Below are 21,315 nucleotides of genomic sequence, written 5' to 3'. Positions count from 1 at the left end.
TACTTTACCCAAGAACAACTTCTCTCAACTCCATATTCAAAGACATACTGTTAGCTCTACATCAAAAAGTTGGAAGTGAATTTAGATTTATATATTTTAAGTCAAAATTTTAAAATGTTAAGATATGTATATTTTTATTTTCCTGCTTTAACTTTTTCAATAATTCACCAAGTAACTGTACCCATCTATCAGATATGAAGCCATCTAACATCTTTTTTTCTGAAGCCCTTGTTTAATGGCTTGCTGTAACCAACTAGATAAATACTACATGTCTATATAAAATAACAGTATGTAGTAATACACTCTAAAATAATTTTATGGAAAAAAATATTAGACTGCATGCTCCACAAGAGAAAGGATCTTAATCTGTTTTGTTCATAGACATATCCCAAGCCCCTAGAATAGGTTCCTGTGTATAACTTATGCTCAATAAATATTTGTTAAATGAAGGAGAACAGGAGCTTACCGTGATGACAGCCTTGCTAAGACAGATGGATCCTCTACAGCCATACTCTGTCTCATCTTCAGATTTGTAGTAACTCAGAGTATTATTTTTCAAAACTACCCAACGGTCCTGCCACCCATGAATGTAGTTTGTCCACTGGAGGAGAAGAAGACAAAAAATTAAGTCAGTATTTTAGAAATCCAAACTTTCTGAAACAGCAGTCAATCTAAGTTTAAAACCAAAATGTGAGAAGTGCTAACTTAATTATAAACAGTAAAAAAAAAAAAAAAAGTGAAAAGTTAAAATTTTCCAGATTGTATATAATTTTCAATAATTTCTACAAAATTATAAATAAAATAGATAATAAAATATAACATTTTCTTCTAATATTTGAGGAATAAAACTGAAGCACATTTCAGTTAAAAATTCTGCTTTACTCTTTGTGTGCTTTCATCCTCCCCTCCTCAGCACCTTCAAAACTCTTAAATTGTTTTGGTCCCTGCCATAATTGACTTATTCAATAGAAAAGTAAATTTGGCTATACAGTCTGTCATTCTCCTACACCAAGTACTGCTGCATGAAGCCTTCTAAATCAACAGAAGTAGAAGTCAATCATGGCCCAAACCCTATTTTTGTTTTAAGTTATTCCTACACGAAAATGTACGATGTTTACGACTACATTAAAGTAAAAACAGATTATTAATCTTTAGTAAGTCTACATCAACTTTATTTTTACCTCCACAGAACTCAATATTATAGGATAGTTAATTCATTTTCTAAGTTTCTCTGAAGATCTATTTTTCAAACTCAAGAGTAAAATATAAACATAAAACTGGTTTTCAAAAACATACTTGGATTATCTCTTTCCAGTACCTACAAATAGTTTCTGTGTTGCTAAAGTTTCGCTGCTGCACAGTGAAGATCACAATCAATAAACTTGCAAAGGCAGAAATGTAACCTCTATGGGAATTGTTGATATTGCATATTTTTATGCTCTGGGGTTTTAAGTACAGACAATTCCAAAAACTATCTGCTAACTCAAAAACTATCTGCCAAAAACTAACTCTAAATGGATTGTTAAAAATATACTGCATTGGCTCAGAGAAATCTTTTCTTTACTATTTCCTAATTCCACAGGTTTGAGATGGTTCAGCTCTTGTATCTTCTGAACTCCATCATTACAGCCCCTCCCTGAGAGCTATCCATGCTGGCAATTTAACTCATTCTTTCCTGAGGGCTCTCTAATCACTATTTCCTCATTTTAACTCCCTGCAATTTACTACCACTTAAGACACCGACTTGAAATAATGATGGTTACATACAAAACTAAATTTATCTCCACCCATAGGATGCACATCCCCCTCTGTTCCTATTTCCTTGGCTATACTGTTACTGCCACAGCCATTCAGACTCAAACCTGGCTCAGCGTTCCTGTACTGTATGGACAGAGCAGTGGATACAACATCAGAGAGACTCAACTACTTTTACTAGCTGTGTGAAAAGTTCTGACAAATTATTTAACTTTTCTGAACTTCAGTTTTTTTTCCTCAGTCATTTGAGTGGGTGAATAAAATCATGAATACACCTACTATATTCCTAGGAGATACTCAATACCTGACTGGTCCTTCTTAATCTTTATAGCCCATTATCAACTCCTATTCATCTTTCCTTCCTATTAAACCCTTAAATCTGACCCCTTTATTTTCAAGTAATCCAATCACATTATCAGGTTCCTGGATTCCTGAGAAGGCTTAATAACCTTACCTCTGAGATCTTCTGATTTTTATTTCATAACTTACATAATCTTATTTATTAGGCATATTTTGCTTATTTATCTTACATATTAACCTCATTGAGCCTCCAGCTCCAAAACTTACATGAACAACTCCCGATTGCCTGTAATACAAATCGTTTAGACTGGCATACCTTAATCCTACCTCGCTTCCAATTACTGCCCGTCAGAAAGCTACTAACTGTGACTGTGGCCAAGTTTGTTTACCTGTTTGTTTGTTTGTTTCTTTGTCAAACTCTACCTCTTAAAGTTGTTTAACATTAAGCAAGAATAGACTTAGAACACTGCCAAGCACACAGTATTTTCTCAGTTGGAGGCAGAGCTATGCATAGCTAATGAAGCTTAGAAACCTTCAGGGAAGCTCACAAGGACACCTTCCAAAGTGACAGAAGGGGCCCTAGAAATCATGTGTCCATATTTTCATATTATTTTCTTACAGAGGACCCAATAATTACATAAGCTTCAGGATTTACACAGAAGATGTTAACTCCTATTCACAGCTAGAAGGCAGATTTTTGTCTTTTCTCTACCCTCATAACATTCCCTTGCTCTTCCCCATTTAACAGAGACAAGGCAATATGGAGACACTGCAGGAGAAGCAAACATTCCTGCCTCCAATAGTCCAGCAAGCAAATATTCAAGAGGAAAAAAAATACATTTAGAAAAAGAGTCAGAAGCAAGTTACAAATAAAATGCTATAGGAATTCAAGGGAAGGAGCTCTGGGATGGTTGGTGAAATAAGAAAAGTCTTTATGAAAAGAATAGTTGAGATGGACTCTACACATGGACAGAATTTCAGCCAACAGTTAGGTATGTGGAGAAAACGTTAAGGTAAAGATAAGATAAAAAGGATGGAGGGAATTCAGAAGGAATTGGATGAGACTGACCAAGGCTTAGTTGCTCTCAAGTCCTACTAAGGCATGAATTTTTCCCCATCCACAGTCTATCTTGATATTTGTTACAACCACCTAGAATTATTGTCTATCCAGTATTTTTGGAACTTACGTGCCTAAGAAGCGAGTCTGTAGAAAGTATATTTATATTAAAAAAAAAAAACCTTTGGGCTGGTGTACAAGTTTACTCCACCACCACCATTCCAAACTCACTCCATTTGGTGGGGGGGGGAGTGGGGGGAACAAAACAAATTAGTATTTGGACTTAACTACATTACTAAGCAGAAGGAAAAGAACAGAGGCTGAGTTCTAATTTTGTTTAAAATTACCAGGTGAATACAAAGGCTGAAAATATATACGTACTTTAAATTTAAAAGCATACACTCAATAAAAAATATTATTGATTAAAAAGCTTCCAAGAAAACATATGTAACCATAAATTGTTAAATTTCAGGGAAATTTCCTTCATGGCTGTTAACAAGAACACCAAAACTATGTTGATTCTATGTATGCAGCAACAATGAAGTTATTTACGAACCAAAGAAGTGGTCAAATACTACATTTCTATACACTTAGATATCAAGGAGATAGTCTTCCTTTTTTTTGTCATAAAGTATACACTTACTACACTGCTCTGCGTAAGGGATACTCATATACTCATATACAGTACATACTCAGAGCACTGGTGACTCCGCCAATCACTACGATCCTCCTACCCCCCAAAAAGTGATGATCAACAGTTCAAAAGTACGGCTTGTTTTGTAAAATACCTAACACTCCACAATACTAATTGGGAAGTCTGCTTCTCATTTAATGAGAAAAAAGTGGTGAAATTACCTGAATCACTGAGAAGCAAAGAGCCCATTTCATAACAGTTCCAAAGAGAAATGTATACCTATTGCACTACGTGTTCAATACAGATTTTTAAGTTACACGATACATTTAATCCAAAGAAACCCTGGGGAGCTTCACTTTACTGAAAACTTTTCACTGAAATTCCAATAATGATCACAGTATCAACACACACCATAATTTTTCTGTATGCAAACGAAAGTTAACACTCGCAAGCCTTAGTTCTGACATACTCATGCCTTTCTTAGGTCCTTTCTCAGCCTTCTAAAGACAATATAAAAGCTAATATGAAACAATTCCACAAACAACGTCCCAATGCTTAGCCAAAGTATGTATACGGGAAGCAGGGTGATTTCTTAATAGCCAGTGGCTGCACATGATCTAGGATCTTATGACCAGCCTGTTGAGAGACTGGACCTTGCTCTCCCTCTCCAAATTAACTGCTAGCTCCAGCCATTTCTAAAAGTTTAACAGGAAGAGAGAAGGAAGTAAAAAAGACAATGCGGATCTTCTCATAGCAAAAACGTTAAAAAAAAAAAAAAAAAAGAAAGAAAACAAAAAGAACCCCAACAACAAACCCCAAACTATGTACTACCAAAAGAAAAGATCACCCACCTTCTCTCTTAAAAAGGGCTTCATCCAAACTCTACGAACTCTACAAATGACTATCTCCTTTGCAAAAATTTTGGAAAAGTGGTTTTAAAAAACTTAGGAAAAGTAAGATGTCTTTTCCTTACTCTGGCCCACTGACTGCAAGAATATTTTACTATTAAATAATACTCTTCTTCCTCAACTAAAGGTCGGTCTCCATTCTGACAGGTTTCAAGTTACTATGAATATTTCTTGTACCTATTACCTGACTATTCAATAGCTCTTCTCCGAACTGGGGTAAAGAGTAAGGGGAAAAGTACAAAACTCCTCCTCTCATTGAGACCTTTCACTACATCTAGGCTGGCATAGTTTACCACCTCAGATTTCAGCACCAAGCCGAGTTGCTCCGGCTTCTATCTCAAAAGTAGGGTCTGCAGAAACCCCTCAACCCTATTCTGCTTGGCATCTCCGGACTAATCTCGTTTGAGAGGTCTGAGGTGCACGGTTCCCATGCCTAGTCCTTCGGGTACCGCTGTTGCCCAACCCAAATTGCTATACCCGGACAGCTGCCGCCCGGGGTCCTAAGTCACGGTGCGCATCCCGCTCCCAAACAGGATCCGGGGTTGGGACAGGTCTTTCCCGGTCCCAGGCCGCCGAGCCCCAGAGCAGGCGAGGAAGACAGTCCCCTTCTGCCCCCACCCCCACCCAACCCTGGCCCGGGCACTCGTGCCGCAGTACTCGGGCCCACACCCCGGCACATTCCGCAGCCCCCGCCCCGACAGAGTCTGTGCCTCGCGCCCAGCCCCACCCCATGCCCTCAGCAGCTCGCCTCGCCGCAGGTGAGTCTGGGCAAGGGGTCCTCGGCCCCGCGGGTTGCTCACCTTGCTGAGGACCCCGCAGCGCTCCACAGGCGGCCCGGACTCCGTCTCCGGATCCTCCTCCGAGCCCGACGAGTTCCAGCTCTGGTTATCCGACATGGAGGCGCGACAGCCGAGCAGGAGACCGGCCCCCGCTCCCTGAGCTGCGCCGTTGGAGGCGCCCAGTCCCCGGGGTGAAGCGTCGGAGGATGGCGAAGGAAGGAGTGCCCGCTCGGGAGCAGGAGGGAGCTGGAGGAGGGACGAAGTGCGCCCGCCCCGCCGCCGCCGCCGCGCCTGACACCGAGCGGACCGGGGAAGGAGGACGAGTGGCGAAGGAAGCCTGCCCTTCCAGCCGTCAGCCGCCGCCGCCGTCGTCGCCGTCGCCGTGACCCCTGCGCTCTGCCCGGCGCTGCCACCCGAACTCAGCCCCCTCGGTGCCAACCTCGGGGGAAACGAAAAGGGGAGGAAGAGGGGAAAAGAAAATCTAGCTGCAGAGACCCAGGTCCACTCACACCTCCGCTACCGCCGCCATCTTCCCGCCTGGCCCACTATTTACCCTCCCCTCCCCTCCCCTCTCCTCTCCCCTCCCCTTCGTCCTCCCATTCTCCCCCGGCTCCCCGCCCCGTCCTCCTCCCAACGTCTGACGCGACACGCCGAGGCTCGGAGTCCCCTCCCGCAACCTACCTCCTGCCCTCCCGAGTGACGCCGGGTAGAAAACTAGGAAGAGCGGAGAAAGGAGAAGGAGGGATGGGGACGCCACTGTGCTGCATTCTGGGAAGGACGCTGCTCCGTACGCCGCGCAGCCTCCTGGGAGTTGTAGTCGCGGTCCTGAGGTAACTGGAGAGAGAGCCGAGTTGGTAAGTTTTGCCGCTTTGGGGACGGGCAAGGGGAGGGTGGGCTTCGTTTGACAGTTGCGTGACCCGTCCCCTCGGCCATGCGCTTCTATCTCAGCCTAGTGTGTTTATGATGAACTTATGCCGGGCTTGTGGGCCCGGACGTGAGATAACTCTGTTGAGGATGCCCGGGCTTGCCCTCCATGGCGGCTTCCCGAAAGCCCGGGAGCATCTTGCCGCTTGCCCGGACAGAAGTGTACCGGGCGCTTCCGCTTCAACCGGGGGCCAGGGGTTTGCGACCTCTCTAATAACAAGGGCGTTTCTTTCTGTCAAACCACCTCTGCGAATTTCGAAGGTCTTCCATCTCGCTCTTTGGAAGTTAGACTTCACACGACGTTTCCCTCTTTAGAAGGAAGCATTTAGTCCCTTCTCACCAGAGCAAGAGCTTTTCGTTGTTAGATTTACAGAGTTTTTATGTGGAAAGTAATTTTGAAGATATCAGAGAATAAATGACGTTGAAGAGTTTTTAAAGTAAAATAAGAATGTGAGATGAGAGCCTGGAGTTTTCTCTTAGTTGTAAATGAGTGTTTTCCTGACACCCAAGTTAACAACAGTCTCTAATGACCTATCTTCCTCTGAAAGATAGGAGAGGTTAGAATAGAAACTGTCATGTATAACAAAAACCAAAGTGCAATGATCTTATTGAGTAATAAGGGATTAGGCAATAGGAGGCTGGCTTTGCTTTAAGACTAGAATTGAACTAGTGGAAAGACCAATAGAAGATCTAACAAATCTTGTTTAGTCTCTTTGCATACATTATAAGGATAACTTTTATGGGGAGAGCTTTAACTTTGTAGCTTCAGTTCTTTCATCCTGTTTGCCACTTCTCCATCTCGTCAATTTCCTAATAATTGCCAACAGTAAAATTACTTATTAAACCTTAGAAAGAATACCAGCTTACTGCAGGTGACAGGAGAATAGAAGTGAAATTTTGAGTCTAGGGGAAAAGGCACAGTGGCCAGAAATAGCTCTGGTAGCCAAAGAGGTCAACTTAACTGGGATCTTCAGGAAAAAAACAGAATGATGGAAAGTGTCTCTGAGAAGTACCTATGAATCTTTCATTTTCCTAGATTTACACTTAAAAATGCTGGATCTGTTGTAAATCAGTTACAAATCATTTTTCCATTGTGAAATCAAGTGACAATGCATAGTTGAAAGTCATTCAGATGAATAAAACCTTGAGATAAAGCTTTTGAAAATACTTTGTCAACATGTTAATTAAAACACAATCCAAATTTTGTCATTCAAAAAAGAAAAAACCCACTTAGCACATTTTTCCTCTTTATTGAATTAGTAAATTATACCTTTAGAATATCAAATGTTGTAGCAATTAAATTTTGCTTTGCCTTCCGATTACCTAATACAGTTGATGTCCCTTTTCTGATTCTTTTGAGCTCTAGGTTTTAAAATGTCATTAATCTCAAGGAAATGATTGTGAATTGTTGAGAACTCCACTTCATAATGCAATTTAGAATTATGGGAGCATAGTATATATTTATTTTTATTTTATTTAAAAAATTGTTTTGGCTGCATTGGGTCTTCGTTTCTGTGAGCAGGCTTTCTCTAGTTGCGGTGAGCCGGGGCTACTCTTCGTTATGGTGCACGGGCTTATTGTGGTGGCTTCTCTTGTTGCGGAACATGGGCTCTAGGCACGCAGGCTTCAGTAGTTGTGGCGCACAGGGTTAGTTTCTCTGCGGCATGTGGGATCTTCCCAGACCAGGGATCGAACCTGTGTCCACTGCACTGGCAGGTGGATTCTAACCACTGAGCCACCAGGGAAGTCCCTATATTTATTATTATTATTTGTGTGTGTGTGTGTGTGTGTGGTACGCAGGCCTCTCACCGTTGTGGCCTCTCCCATTGCGGAGCACAGGCTCCGGACGTGCAGGCTCAGCAGCCATGGCTCACGGGCCCAGCCGCTCCGCAGCATGTGGGATCCTCCCGGACCGGGGCACGAACCCGTGTCCCCTGCATCGGCAGGCGAACTCTCAACCACTGCGCCACCAGGGAAGCCCCCTATATTTATTTTTAAATGGAACTTTCTATTGTATTTTATGCATTTCTTTTTTTAAAAAAATATTTTTTTATTTATTTAATTTTTTGGCTGCATCAGGTCTTAGTTGCGCCACACAGGCTCTTCATTGTGGCGCACGGCCTCAGTAGTTGCAGGACAAGGGGTTAGTTACCCTGTGGCATGTGGGATCTTAGTTCCCTGACCAGGGATCAAACCCACGTCCCCTGCATTGGAAGGTGGATTCTTAACCACTGGACCACCAGGGAAGTCCCTTATGCATTTCTAAGTTGTGTGATTGTAACCACCAACACTAATATGACTACAGTACCCACTTAATCAGTAGGAAATTGTTTCATTGTATTTAGAATTAATATGAGAGAAATTGTCTTTTTAAAAATGTTTTTGTGGGACTTCCCTGGCAGTCCAGTGGTTAAGACTCCGCGCTTCCACTGGAGGGGGCATGGTTTCGATCCCTGGGGTGGGGGTGAACTAAGATCCTGCATGCCCCATGGCATGGCCTAAATAAATAAATAAAAGCTATTGCCACATTGTCTCTCGATACTTACAAGACTATTTAAAAATGTTTTTAAGTACGAAGGATTTTTGTATATTGTTCAGAATACCACATTAGAGGTTGGGATTCACTTCATTTTTGCTAATGGGAAGAAATTGCAATACAGTAGTAAAATACATGAGCTTTCTCTTTATGGTGAGAGTGACAGCTTCTCAGTTTTCTCGCTAACTTAGAACCTTCCCCAACTTTCTTGTAAATATTCCATATTTTCTCTTTTAGTAGTTTTTTTTTTTAACTCTTAAAACTTGAATCCACCTGGGATTTATTTTTGTGTATGGAATAAGGTAGGAATTGTTTTTTTAAGGACAGCAGCTTGGCCCAACATTTTATTTAATAGCCTATTCTTACGCTTATATTTATGTGATATACAAAATCTACATATATCTAGGTCTGTTTCTGGACTCCATTCTTTTTCATTGATCTACTTGTCTATACCTGTGCTAATACCATACTGTTTTAATTATTTAACTTTATACTATTTTCGTATATAATACCAAAACTCTCCTGGTGTTCTTTTTCATTTGGATATTTTTGTATATCTTCTCTTCCAGATGAATTCTAGAACACCTTGTCAAATTGCATGAAACACTCTATTGGAATTTGGATTAAGAATACACTTATTTTATGAAGAAAATGACATCTTTACAATATTAACTCTTAGCCTCCGTCAGGCACTTTACATATCTGATCTAACTTATTCCCTATAAACAACATAAGGTGAGCATTGTTGGCCTCATTTTAAGGATAATGAAACTGAAGCTCAGTGCTGCTAAGTAACTTATACAGTGTCAAATAGGTACTAAGTGTTGGAGTTAGGATTTGAACACAGATCTGATTTTAAAGATCATACTCTTGGGCTTCCCTGGTGGCGCAGTGGTTGAGAGTCCGCCTGCCGATGCAGGGGACACGGGTTCGTGCTCCTGTCTGGGAAGATCCCATATGCCGCAGAGCGGCTGGGCCTGTGAGCCATGGCCGCTGAGCCTGCGCGTCTGGAGCCTGTGCTCCGCAACGGGAGAGGCCACAACAGTGAGAGGCCCGTGTACCGCCCCCCAAAAAAAAAAAAAAATCATACTGTTTTCTTTGCTTCAGAATACCTCTAAAAGTGGGAAGAATTGTGTAAATAAATAACATATCCTGTAGATGAGTATATCAGAGCAACTATGCTCTTAATTCAGCTAATGATTCTGCGCATCTTTCATTTACCCACTGCTTACATCTATGCTGTCTTATTTAACCCCAATGTAGAATTTATGATTGCTATACTATTTCTATTATTATTTCTATTTCTAATATTTCACATGAAGAAACTGAACCCAGAGAGGTTAAGTAACTTTCCAAAGGTCGTACAGCAGTAAAGAGCATAGTTTGCGGTTTGAGCCCAACTATCCTGATTCCAGCGTCCATTCTCATCCCACTAGAGTTCTTCATTTCCTCTTCTTTCTCCCTATCTTCCACTTCACCTCATTCTCCCACCTTTTTTCTCGTCAAAACACCAATCCCAAAGCCTTCATCCCTACCTCACTCTCTCACTGCAATGACACAGAAGCCAAAAACCCAGAGGTGCTGGAAGTGAGAATCTTGCAACTTTACTGATCAACAGGTAGAGGCATGGAAGGGAATATCCAGTCGCGCCTCCCCCCACTCCCACCCCAGCTGCGATGCACGGATTGTGGGATCCTAGTTCCCTGACCAGGGATGGAATCTGGGTCCTCAGCAGTGAAAGCGTGGAGTCCTAACCACTGGACCACCAGGGAATTCCCGGGAATATTTCTTCTTGATGCTAGAACTGTGGTAGGAGAGGATGTCCCAAGTTGAAATTGAAGACATTGTCTAATGTTTTTAAATGATGCTATAAAGAGCCTTCATTAGTATCTTAGCCTGCCGTAACAAAATACCACAGTCTGGGCGGCTGTGGTCCCTCTTCCTCTTCTTATAAGAACACCAGCCCTATTGGATTAGGGCCCTACCCTTATGGCCTCACTTAACCTTAGATATCTCCTTATAGGCCCTGTCTCCATATACAGTCACATTGAGAGTTAGGTCCTCAAAATATGAATTTGAGGGGAACACAATTTAGTCCATAACAGAGCTTATAGGTTCTGTATTCTCATAGTATTTATTATGGTAAAGATGCATTTGGAGAAAAATAGTCCTTTTTAGCTAACCTGGGAATTTAACTGTTCTTTGTAATCTTTATAACGCTGTTCCCAACTGAATTTTTCTCTTTGTACCATTTTGTATGAAAAAAATATATCATGTGAGTATGTTTGTGCATGTGTATATGTATCACTTTTGTAAGAAGAAATGGTAATTATAAATGATATAAATTAAAGATTAATCTCTTTACACACAGTGTTCTAAATTAATTTTCAACTTAAGAGTTGTTAAATGTCCCTGTTTTCCATACATTTTCCTCTTTACCATCAAGAGAATTGATGATTACAGGATTTCTTAAAAAGGCCCCATCATTGTCTTCAGAGTTATTTTCCCCAAGCTCCTGACCCCATCCTTCACATTTTGATACGTATGTAATGACAGTTATGTCACAACTGCTGTCTCACTGACTAGGATTATATGAATCATCCTGATTTTTTAAATGAAAAAATGTGTGTTCTTGAAGCAGTGAAATATGGTACAGTCGGCCTTCCCTATCTATGGGTTCTGCATCCTCGGATTCAACCAACCTTAGGTCAAAAATATCCAGAAAAAAAAATTCTAGAAAGCTCCAGAAAGCAAAAGTTGTATTTCCTGCCCACCAGCAACTATTTACACAGCATTTACATTGTATTAGGTGTTATAAGTAGTCTAGAGATGATTTAAAGTATACAGGAGGCTATGCATAGGTTATAGGCAAATACTGCACTATTTTACATAGAGGTCCTGAGTATTCATGGATTTTGGTATCCGCAGGGGGTCCTGCAACTAATCCCTTGTGGATACTGAGGGAGGACTGTACTTGGTTTTTTAAGCATTCCCCCTTCTTTTTTCCCCCCCTAAGAGCACTATTTGTAACTTTTAGAATATAAACAGACAGTCCCCTACTTAAAATGATTCAATTTAGGATTTTTCGACTTTATGATGGTGCAAAAGCAACACACATTCAGTAGAAACCATACTTTGAATTTTGAAATTTGATCTTTTCTCAGGCTAGCAACATGTGACATGATACTCTCTCGTGATGCTGGGCAGTGGAAGCAAGCCACCAAAATCATGAGGGCTTAACAACCATTCTGTACCCATACACCTGTTCTGCTTTTCACTTTCAGTACAGTACTCAGTAAATTACATGAGCTATTTAACATTTTATTATAAAATAGTGTTTGTATTGGATAATTTTGCCCAACTATAGGCTATTGTAAGTGCTCTGAGTACATTTCAGGTGGGCTAGGCTAAGCTATGATGTTCAATAGATGTATTAAATACTTTTCCTACCTAAGGGTATTTTCAGCTTACCATGGGTTTCTTGGGACATAACCCCATCATAAGTCAAGGAAGGTCTGTGTGTGTGATGGGGGGACACTCTACCATTGTGCAAATTGCATTTTTCATTTAACAGTATATTGTGAACATCTATTTCGTAGCGTTCGTTTTAATGACTGCATAGAATTCCTTTTTTGATGGGCAATCAACATTTCTCATGTTTCGCTATTACAAAAACGCTATAAAGAAACACTAGTTTAACTTTATTTTTGTGCACTTGTCTAGCTCTTTTTGGGGGGTAAATTCCCAATAGTGGGCTGCTCAAACAGAGAATATGTACATTTTACAGTGGGAGACTATCAAATTGTCCTCGAAAAAGTTTTCATTAGTTTACGCTGCCCAGTAGTGTGTCTGAGTCCTTCCTCCCCGCCCTCCCACCACCCCGCCTGCCCCAATACCTGAAGACAAAGGATGGTGGTAGGATAGCATTTGAGCAAGCTATTGGAAGGAGATAATGGTAGGAGGTTACAATTTCAGAAGGAACCACATTGGAATACTTTTTTCGGTGTTTATTTTGGTTGACCAGTTGGATGTTATACTATTATTGATCTTATCAAGGCTCTTTGACTGAAGGAATCAGAAATATGTTTGGGGTAGCTCAAATAAGAGAATGTTATTGTAGAGATCTCTGAATCCTCAGCTGGGCCTCGTACACGTATTTCAGTACTTGGAAAATGAGGATTTGGTGTTTTTCTATTCATCTCTGGGGCTTCGTATCTTTCATCTCTATGTTCTTGTGTTCTCAATCTCAGTTTATTTGTCTTTTCAAATCTCATCTTGCATGTTGTCCAACTTGTTTTAACTACCTGTCAGTTTCAGGGCTCTCTCAATGTCTCTTAGTTCAGATTCTTAAAAGAAATAGGTAGTTGGCCAGCCAGTGCTCTCTAATCAGCTCTTCCCAAAAGTGTGGAATGTAGATCTACTTCTTCTGTGGTTTGTTAGGAGTGGGAGGCCAACTGGAAACAATAGGCATATCTAGTATATATAATGTGCATTATATTCTAACTGTAGTGGTAGGAAAAGGGGCATTTTGAGGAGAAAGAATTATTTAACATGTGAAAATCTCATTGTCAAGCACCACACATATTAATTCTTTTCAAAGGCATAAGCACATACTAGCACATGATAAATGGTTAATATGTACAGTATTAGACTGCATATATTATTTTGTTCCACTAAAACATGCGTTTAAAAATTTTTTATCCACTTTTTTTCTGATTTTAGTCCCCAGAGTAGTGCTCAGCACATAGAAGGCAGTCAATATAATTAATGTATTTTACCTTATCTTTCAGTTAATAATTTAATTCAACAAGCATCTAATATGCAGGATATTATGCTGACTACTGTGGGTAGTTTTTGTTGTTGTTGTTATAAATTTATTTATTTTTGGCTGCGTTGGGTCTTTGTTGCTGCACGTGGGCTTCCTCTAGTTGCGTCGAGCAGGGGCTACTCTTCGTTGCGGTGCACAGGCTTCTCGTTGCGGTGGCTTCTCTTGTTGCGGAGCACGCGCTCTAGGTGCGTGGGCTTCAGTGGTTGTGGCTCGTGGGATCTAGAGTGTAGGCTCAGTAGCTGTGGCGCACGGGCTTAGTTGCTCCGCGGCATGTGGGATCTTCCTGGACCAGGGCTCGAACGCGTGTCGCCTGCATTGGCAGGTGGATTCTTAACCACTGCGCCACCAGGGAAGCCCTGTGGGTAGTTTTAAAATAGTGACAGATAAAAAAAAGAGCGAGGGTTGTGGGGGTCTGCATTCAAGGAGATTAGAACAGAAAACAAGATAAGAAAGGTATACATGTAACTATAGGAGTTGAACTAGTATTTTGTAAGTTAAAAGAAGGTAACTTTTACTCCTACCACCTGACAGTGATAAATCCTGTTCTGTAATCGTGTTATCTAATCCTACTTCTACTGGATCTCTGTAGGCCACCTGCTCCAGGTCTTTTTAGTGAAAACAATGGTTATTTGGAATTTTAAAGAAAAAAGGATTGTCCTCATTTGCTGATCTCTTTCCACCAAGTTATCATGTAAACTGTTTAATGAGTCTTGTCACATTAGAAATATTATAAATTGGTAGATCTATTTATGGCTTATAACTCTGTGTGTGACATTCAACATGTCCCCTAAATGAAGTTCAGAAGTTTAAAAGATTTAAGAGCTCCTCTGCAAGCCTTTTTCCAGTTTAGCCTGTACTACTTGCCCTTTTGAATGCTTTTTTTTTTTCCTTTTCCTGTTTTGACTATTAATCAATCATATTAGCCTGTTAGGCTTAGTGTTCCTGTCAGGCCTATTAAAGAATCATGTAGTTTCTGCCACTATGGTGATTCCCCCTGAGTTCAGAGTGAGCAAGCAGACAGTCCCTGGGTGAATCCTAGGGCTTCATCCTTAATAACCGTATGACTTTGGTTGTGTATTAAATAAATGCTAACTTAATAAATGGCATTAGTATAACCAGTCTTTTCATTACTATGTATATCCCAATTGTTGTGGTGTTATATGCATTTGTAAAATGATATTTACATAAGTATATCAAAGTGGATATTCATTTACGTAAAATGTGAATGCGTCTATGTCCATTTCTGATGATGTAAGCACCAGTTTCAGAAATATTAGGGGCTACAAGAAACTTGCATGTTTTCATCTTTTATGACATTATTCAGAATTCTTTTGTGATAACTTTGTGAGTGTATTCAAATAAGGGGGTCGTATACAAACCTGTAAAGTGAATGTAGGAATATTGAGGGCATTGCTCCCCTGTGTATCTTAAACTTTTGAGTTGGTGCAAAAAAATGATTGTATTTTACCTATCAATAGTCAACATCTTGCCTGCCTATCTCCCAAATTAGTGATTTTCTCTTAGACTTAGATCTTTACAGGTATATTCATATCCAATGTAAGTAACGCAAGTGTACCAGTCTATGAATTAACTTAATTAAAGGATCTGTCAAGTTTTTTAAATAGTTGAACAAATTTTCCGGTGGCTGAGAAAAATACCAAAAGCCAATCATAAAATCTAGTTGAGTAAAAGGAGCCTTGTAGTTAATCTGACCAGTTTATGTGCATTCTTTATGTATGAATGGTCCCCACAGCCAGACAGCTGCAGAATTTCTCTCCTTCCTATATATGCTGGTACTATTTTTTTTTCCCTCATTCCTCCCCTTGCCCTGCATTACTGTTGTTTATATGTGTTGTGCATTACTATTGTCTGTTACTATTTTTCTTCCTTTTCTGTTCTTCCTCTACTGTAGCAGTCATTGGCAGTAGCGATGGGAAAAGCAGAGGAGGGAGTAGGTGAGAAATAGTGAGAAGCTAGAAGAAGAAAAAGCTGTAATAGAACCTTCATAACATGCTTTCCATCCTGTTGTAATTGACTTATAGGAATAGTGAAAATTATGTTATGCCTGTTCTTAATTCTTACCTCAGTCCTTTTTCCCACCTCACTATCTCAAGAGCCCCTAAAATTCTCACCATTTTCCCCAGCCCTGTGACTGCTCCTCATATCTTGGTTTCAAATATAGGCTTGATGTCCTTTTACTGTATCCCAGTCTCATATTTTTTCCCTCAATTATGATTCTAAACGATTAGTAGCACTAAGTTAGGTTATCCCTGTTGTGATGATGGATATTTAACTAGGCATTGCCAATATTTACCTTGCTTACTTTCTTTTTCTTTGTTCTGTTTCTAACTACCCACACTCCATTTGGATTGAAAGACTTTGTTTTATTGACATCAATTATTATTATTATTATATTATGCCCATACTGCTAGGACTTGCCTGTTACTCTGATCCTTAAGGTGAGTTTGCATATATATCTTAGACTCCCTTGTGTATTGATTTTTACCATTTAACTCTCCAAGGACAACTTTATTTGAGGGGGGAGGGGGAGGTACTCATCGATACCTTAATACACTGCATACAGCTACTTAGGAATAAGTCACATCTCATGGACAGTTCTAACATTCAGCATTAAGACTGATTTCAGAAACAGAATTTCGAAGAGCATGTAGGCTACCCTTTTGTCCTGTTTTCTGTTGTTCAGAGGAGAGCCAAGTCAGGCATGTTCCAAGCAGAATTATTCTTTCTTACTGTTGAATAAAATTGAAATTGTTTTTCATTATCTTTTATTTATATTTATTTGGTTTTGTGGGTTAAAAACTTGTCAGGGGTAGTTGTCATTTAATAGGTTTCACTATAACAGTAAAAAATACTTTAGTCTAAAAAGTACATAGTGTACATATGTAATAGATGAACAGGGATGTTAGTGTCCACTCTCTGCATGTATACATTTTCTTTCTATTTTTCTCCCCAAGCTTTTGAGTCTCTAACTTTTAACCTCTTTTCATTACATTGAGAAATTACACTGAAAAATTATTTTGTTAATATGTTAAAGCCATACTATATAGAGCATTGTGGTATTCTTAAGTATTGGTAGAATCCTCATGATAGTTATTTTGTAAATGTGTTTGCTTTCTGTTTTTCTCCCCAGCCCTTTCATTGTTTCACTTTTACTATAATTTCAGATCCTCTTCTTCTTAGTCAAGTAAGCTGAAAAATATTGTTATGGAATATGTATGCTGTTATGGTGATATAGTTTATTAATACACAGTTATCTTCATCTTCATTTAAAGTATTTATTAAAGAACTTGCTATATGATGATCCTGATTAAGGTGCTGTAAAAATGAGATATATACATCTTTCATAGACTCATTTTTCTAGCATACAGAAATGTATGTCTAAGAATGTAGACAAGAATGCTAGACTGTTTCAAAATATAGACAAAAATAAGTAATAAAACTATTGATATGTTTTTAACAGTTATATTATTATTAAAGAGCAAGTAAAGCTTTAAAATTACCTGTCACATAGTGAGTGTTCAGTATATATGGATTAATGGAATGAGTTTAGTTGGTTGATGATTGAAGGAAAGTTGTAGGAATTGCAATTAACAGGGCCCAGGAGAAAAATCACTAAGCACCGTTAAAATTCATGAGAAACTAAAGAACCAAATTCTATCATAGTTTTTTTTAAGGAAGAAGTATCATTTGTTAAGGACCTACTCAATGTCAGACATTGTTTTAGGGTTATTACATCTAGTATTCATTTTTTCACAAAAATCCTGCAAGATGGACATTATCCTATTTTACATGTAAAGAAACTAAAGTTCAAAGAAGTTAAATAAGTTGTCCAAAGTCCTAGCTAGTAAATAGTCTAGCCTGGACTTTTGAACTTCAGAGGCTTATACTATGTCCTTTTTTTTTTTTTTTCTTTTTCGGTACGCGGGCCTCTTACTGTTGTGGCCTCTCCCATTACGAAGCACAGGCTCCGGACGCGCAGGCTCAGCGGCCATGGCTCACGGGCCCAGCCGCTCTGCGGCATGTGGGATCTTCCCGGACCGGGGCACGAACCCGCATCCCCTGCCTAGGCAGGCGGACTCTCAACCACTGCACCACCAGGGAAGCCCTATACTATGTACTTTTATTTTATTTTTTTTTTATTTATTTATTTTTTGTGCGGTACGTGGGCCTCTCACTGTTGTGGCCTCTCCCATTACGAAGCACAGGCTCCGGATGCGCAGGCTCAGCGGCCATGGCTCACGGGCCCAGCCGCTCCGTGGCATGTGGGATCTTCCCAGACCGGGGCACGAACCCGTGTCCCCTGCATCGGCAGGCGGACTCTCAACCACTGCGCCACCAGGGAAGCCCACTATGCGCTTTTAATACATATACAGTTTTCTCAGTATCCTCTGGGGGTTGGGTTTGTTTCCAGGACCCCGAGGATGCTCAAGTCCCTCGTATAATAGCAGCATAGTATAGTTGGCCTGCCATATCTGCATTCCACATCTGCGGATTCAGCCAACTGCAGATGCATTGGTTGGTTGAATCCCTGGAGGTGGAAACTGCAGATACCAGAGGGCCAACTTTATTTAGACAAACAGCAACAACTATGATTAGTATTATTAAACATTTAAGCATCTGTTACTTTCTAGGTATGTTGCATACTTTTTCTTTAGTTTGACAATTTTCTTAAAAGAAAATTCATCCACATACATTTTCAAGCTGCAGTAACATATTATGTAGCCAGTCTACAATTTTTTTCTATGACTGATAACTAAAGGAGTGCGTTTGCTAGCAAGACTATGTTCTAATTACCCATAAATAATTTTTAAAATTAATTAATTAAATTTTTGGCTGCCTTGGGTCTTCATTGCTGCACGCGGGCTTTCTCTAGTTGTGGCGAGTGGAGGCTACTCTTCGTTGCGGTGCGTGGGCTTCTCATTGTGGTGGCTTCTCTTGTTGCGGAGCACAGCTCACGGGCTTCAGTAGTTGTGACTCGCGGGCTTAGTTGCTCCGCAGCATGTGGGATCTTCCCGTGAGATCTTCCCGGACCAGGGCTCCAACCCACGTCCCTTGCATTGGCAGGCACATTCTTAACCACTGCACCACCAGGGAAGTCCCTACCCATAAATAATTTAAGTGATCTCTAGAGCCTGTTGCAATCATCCTTTTGTCCAATGTTGACAAAGGAGTTATGTATTGATTTAACTCTTTTGTATCATGAAAAGTAGTAATTGGCATTTATTATCATTTTATTTTTTATATTTTGGAGTAATTTATGAATAATCTTGAGAAGTAACAAGAAAGGGATAGTGAACAACATTGTTATTAGAAATTGTAATAAAAATCAAAACTTAGTAAACATAAGTTTTTATTTCATATTTTCCTGAAATAGGTAATGTCCTTTGAAAGTAACTCTAGCTGCTCATCAACTTGTATGCATGATCTTGGAACTACCCATTTAAAAAATAAAGACCCCAGGGCTTCCCTGGTGGCGCAGTGATTAAGAGTCCGCCTGCCAATGCAGGGGAGACAGGTTCGAGCCCTGGTCCGGGAAGATCCCACATGCCGCGGAGCAGCTAAGCCCGTGCACCACAACTACTGAAGGCTGTGCTCTGGAGCCCGCGAGCCACAGCTACTGAGCCTGTGTGCCACAACTACTGAAGCCCACACGTCTAGAGCCATGCTCCACAACAAGAGAAGCCACCGCAATGAGAAGCCCATGCACCACAACAAAGAGTAGCGCACCACAACAAAGAGTAGCCCCCACTCGCCGCAACTAGAGGAAGCCCGCGCGCAGCAACGAAGACCCAACACAGCCATAAATAAATAAATAAATAAATAAATAAATGAATGAATGAATATCCCAGATTTCATATGCATCTTTAATAGATGCTAGCTTATCATTACTTCTGGCTCTTTATCTTGCACTTACATCATCCAAATGCAATGACATTAAAAACTTTGACCTCTCATAATCTTGTTAAAGAAAAAAAAATTTCTTTCCTTCATAATTGTAAAACATTTTCATTTTTATATTTATAAACATTAGTTAGAATGAAGGCCAATAAAGTTTTCACTTCTTCATCATCTATTTCTTTCCTGTCCCTTTTGTATAATATCTGCATTAAGCATTTGTGCACTTACAAACTATATTAAGTAACTTTTAGTGCACAAACATCATAAAGGATGAAAGAACAGTGTCATACATCCTGTTAACAAAATGGGATATTCCAAATTCTTGTTGCAAAATATGCTGTGATGAAGTCCTTCCTGTTGAATGACAAACTGAATGGGAATGCCATATTTGCTTTTTATTCTTAAAAGTACATTGTTTACTCATTGATTTTTGAGTTTCAGAAAATATATCTATTTGAATCATCTGAAATTTCAGTCCGAGATTTTGCTTATAAAATTAATTTCAGGACTTCCCTGGTGGCGCAGTGGTTGGGAGTCCGCCTGCCGATGCAGGGGACATGGGTTCGTGTCCCGGTACGGGAAGATCCCACATGCCGCGGAGCGGCTGGGCCCGTGAGCCATGGCCGCTGAGCCTGCACGTCCAGAGCCTGTGCTCCGCAATGGGAGAGGCCACAACAGTGAGAGGCCCACGTACCGCAAAAAAAAAAAAAAAAATGTTAAAATTAATTTCACCATCATTATAGTTTAGAATGCTATTAATCTCTTTACATTTATCTTCTGATTTGTCTGATAATTGTGAAACTCTTCTGTCAAATTTCCTATTTTTGCCAGTATGGGCAGAAAATGAAAAATTTAGAACTCTCAACTATGTTTAATGAAAACTACCAAAAAACAAGCCCCCCAAAACAAACAAACAAAAAAACCCCTGCAAAAATAGTGTCTTTATGCTTCTCTTATACTTTCTTTCAAAGATATGATACTATTGGGCTTCCCTGGTGGCGCAGTGGTTGAGAGTCCACCTGCCGATGCAGGGGACACGGGTTCATGCCCCGGTCCGGGAATATCCCACATGCCGCGGAGCGGCTGGGCCCATGAGCCAACACAATAAGAAAACTGAAGAACAATGTAATAGTGATGATTTATTTTACTACTAGATCATCTTTCTAGATGGTTCCATTCTGTTTTCTTATTATTTGAAAAAATAATTGATTAGTAATGATTAAATAATTCCTAGGATGATAAAATAACAAAATACTCAAGATATAGGAAAAATAAGATCCCTAAGATACCATAAAATATCTTCAGTTTATAGAGATCACTGTAATGTATCTTCAATTTACAAAGGATTCAAATAGATCCATACAGAAATTGCAAGATAAGGTGAATTTTATTCTGATAAAAAAAGAATAAATGTTTTTTGTTCTTTGGAAGATTCCTAAGAAGGAATAAGATTTGAAATATCAATGCTTACAATAAACTTGCTCAAAGAAAAAAACTCGAAAACTAAAATTGAGTCTAATAGATCTCTGTGGTATACCAAGGGTTAATATGACCACATTTCTAATCTTATTTCATAACCAAATCTGAACTAGTTAGAGTAATTTTTTTAAAAATATAAAGTATATAATAAATATCTGACCTTAGGGACATCTCAATAGGTCATTTTTGTTAGAAA

General features: G+C 39.8%; 1 protein-coding gene across 2 annotated transcripts in view; it reads right to left on the bottom strand.

Annotated features, from left to right (window-relative positions):
* Positions 1–6,200, bottom strand: part of CERT1 (ceramide transporter 1) — a gene marked incomplete at its 5' end in the record, with an annotated part of 128,934 nt that extends 122,734 nt beyond the window's left edge. Inside the window, 3 exons of one of the 2 annotated variants that reach the window (XM_079703594.1) lie at positions 467–601; positions 5,455–5,860; positions 6,115–6,200. In XM_079703594.1, the coding sequence (XP_079559720.1) occupies positions 467–601; positions 5,455–5,860; positions 6,115–6,200 (627 nt within the window). Of the gene's footprint in view, positions 1–466; positions 602–5,454; positions 5,861–6,114 lie in introns of those variants that run through there. The other variant, XM_079703595.1, reaches the window with a different exon arrangement.
* Positions 6,201–21,315: the final 15,115 nt, after the last annotated feature.

The sequence above is a fragment of the Hyperoodon ampullatus genome (assembly GCF_949752795.1).
Source record: "Hyperoodon ampullatus genome assembly, chromosome: 4".
Classification (NCBI taxonomy): Eukaryota; Metazoa; Chordata; class Mammalia; order Artiodactyla; family Ziphiidae; genus Hyperoodon; species Hyperoodon ampullatus.
Note: the sequence above shows the minus strand (reverse complement) of the source record. Positions and strands in the feature narration are given on the sequence as shown.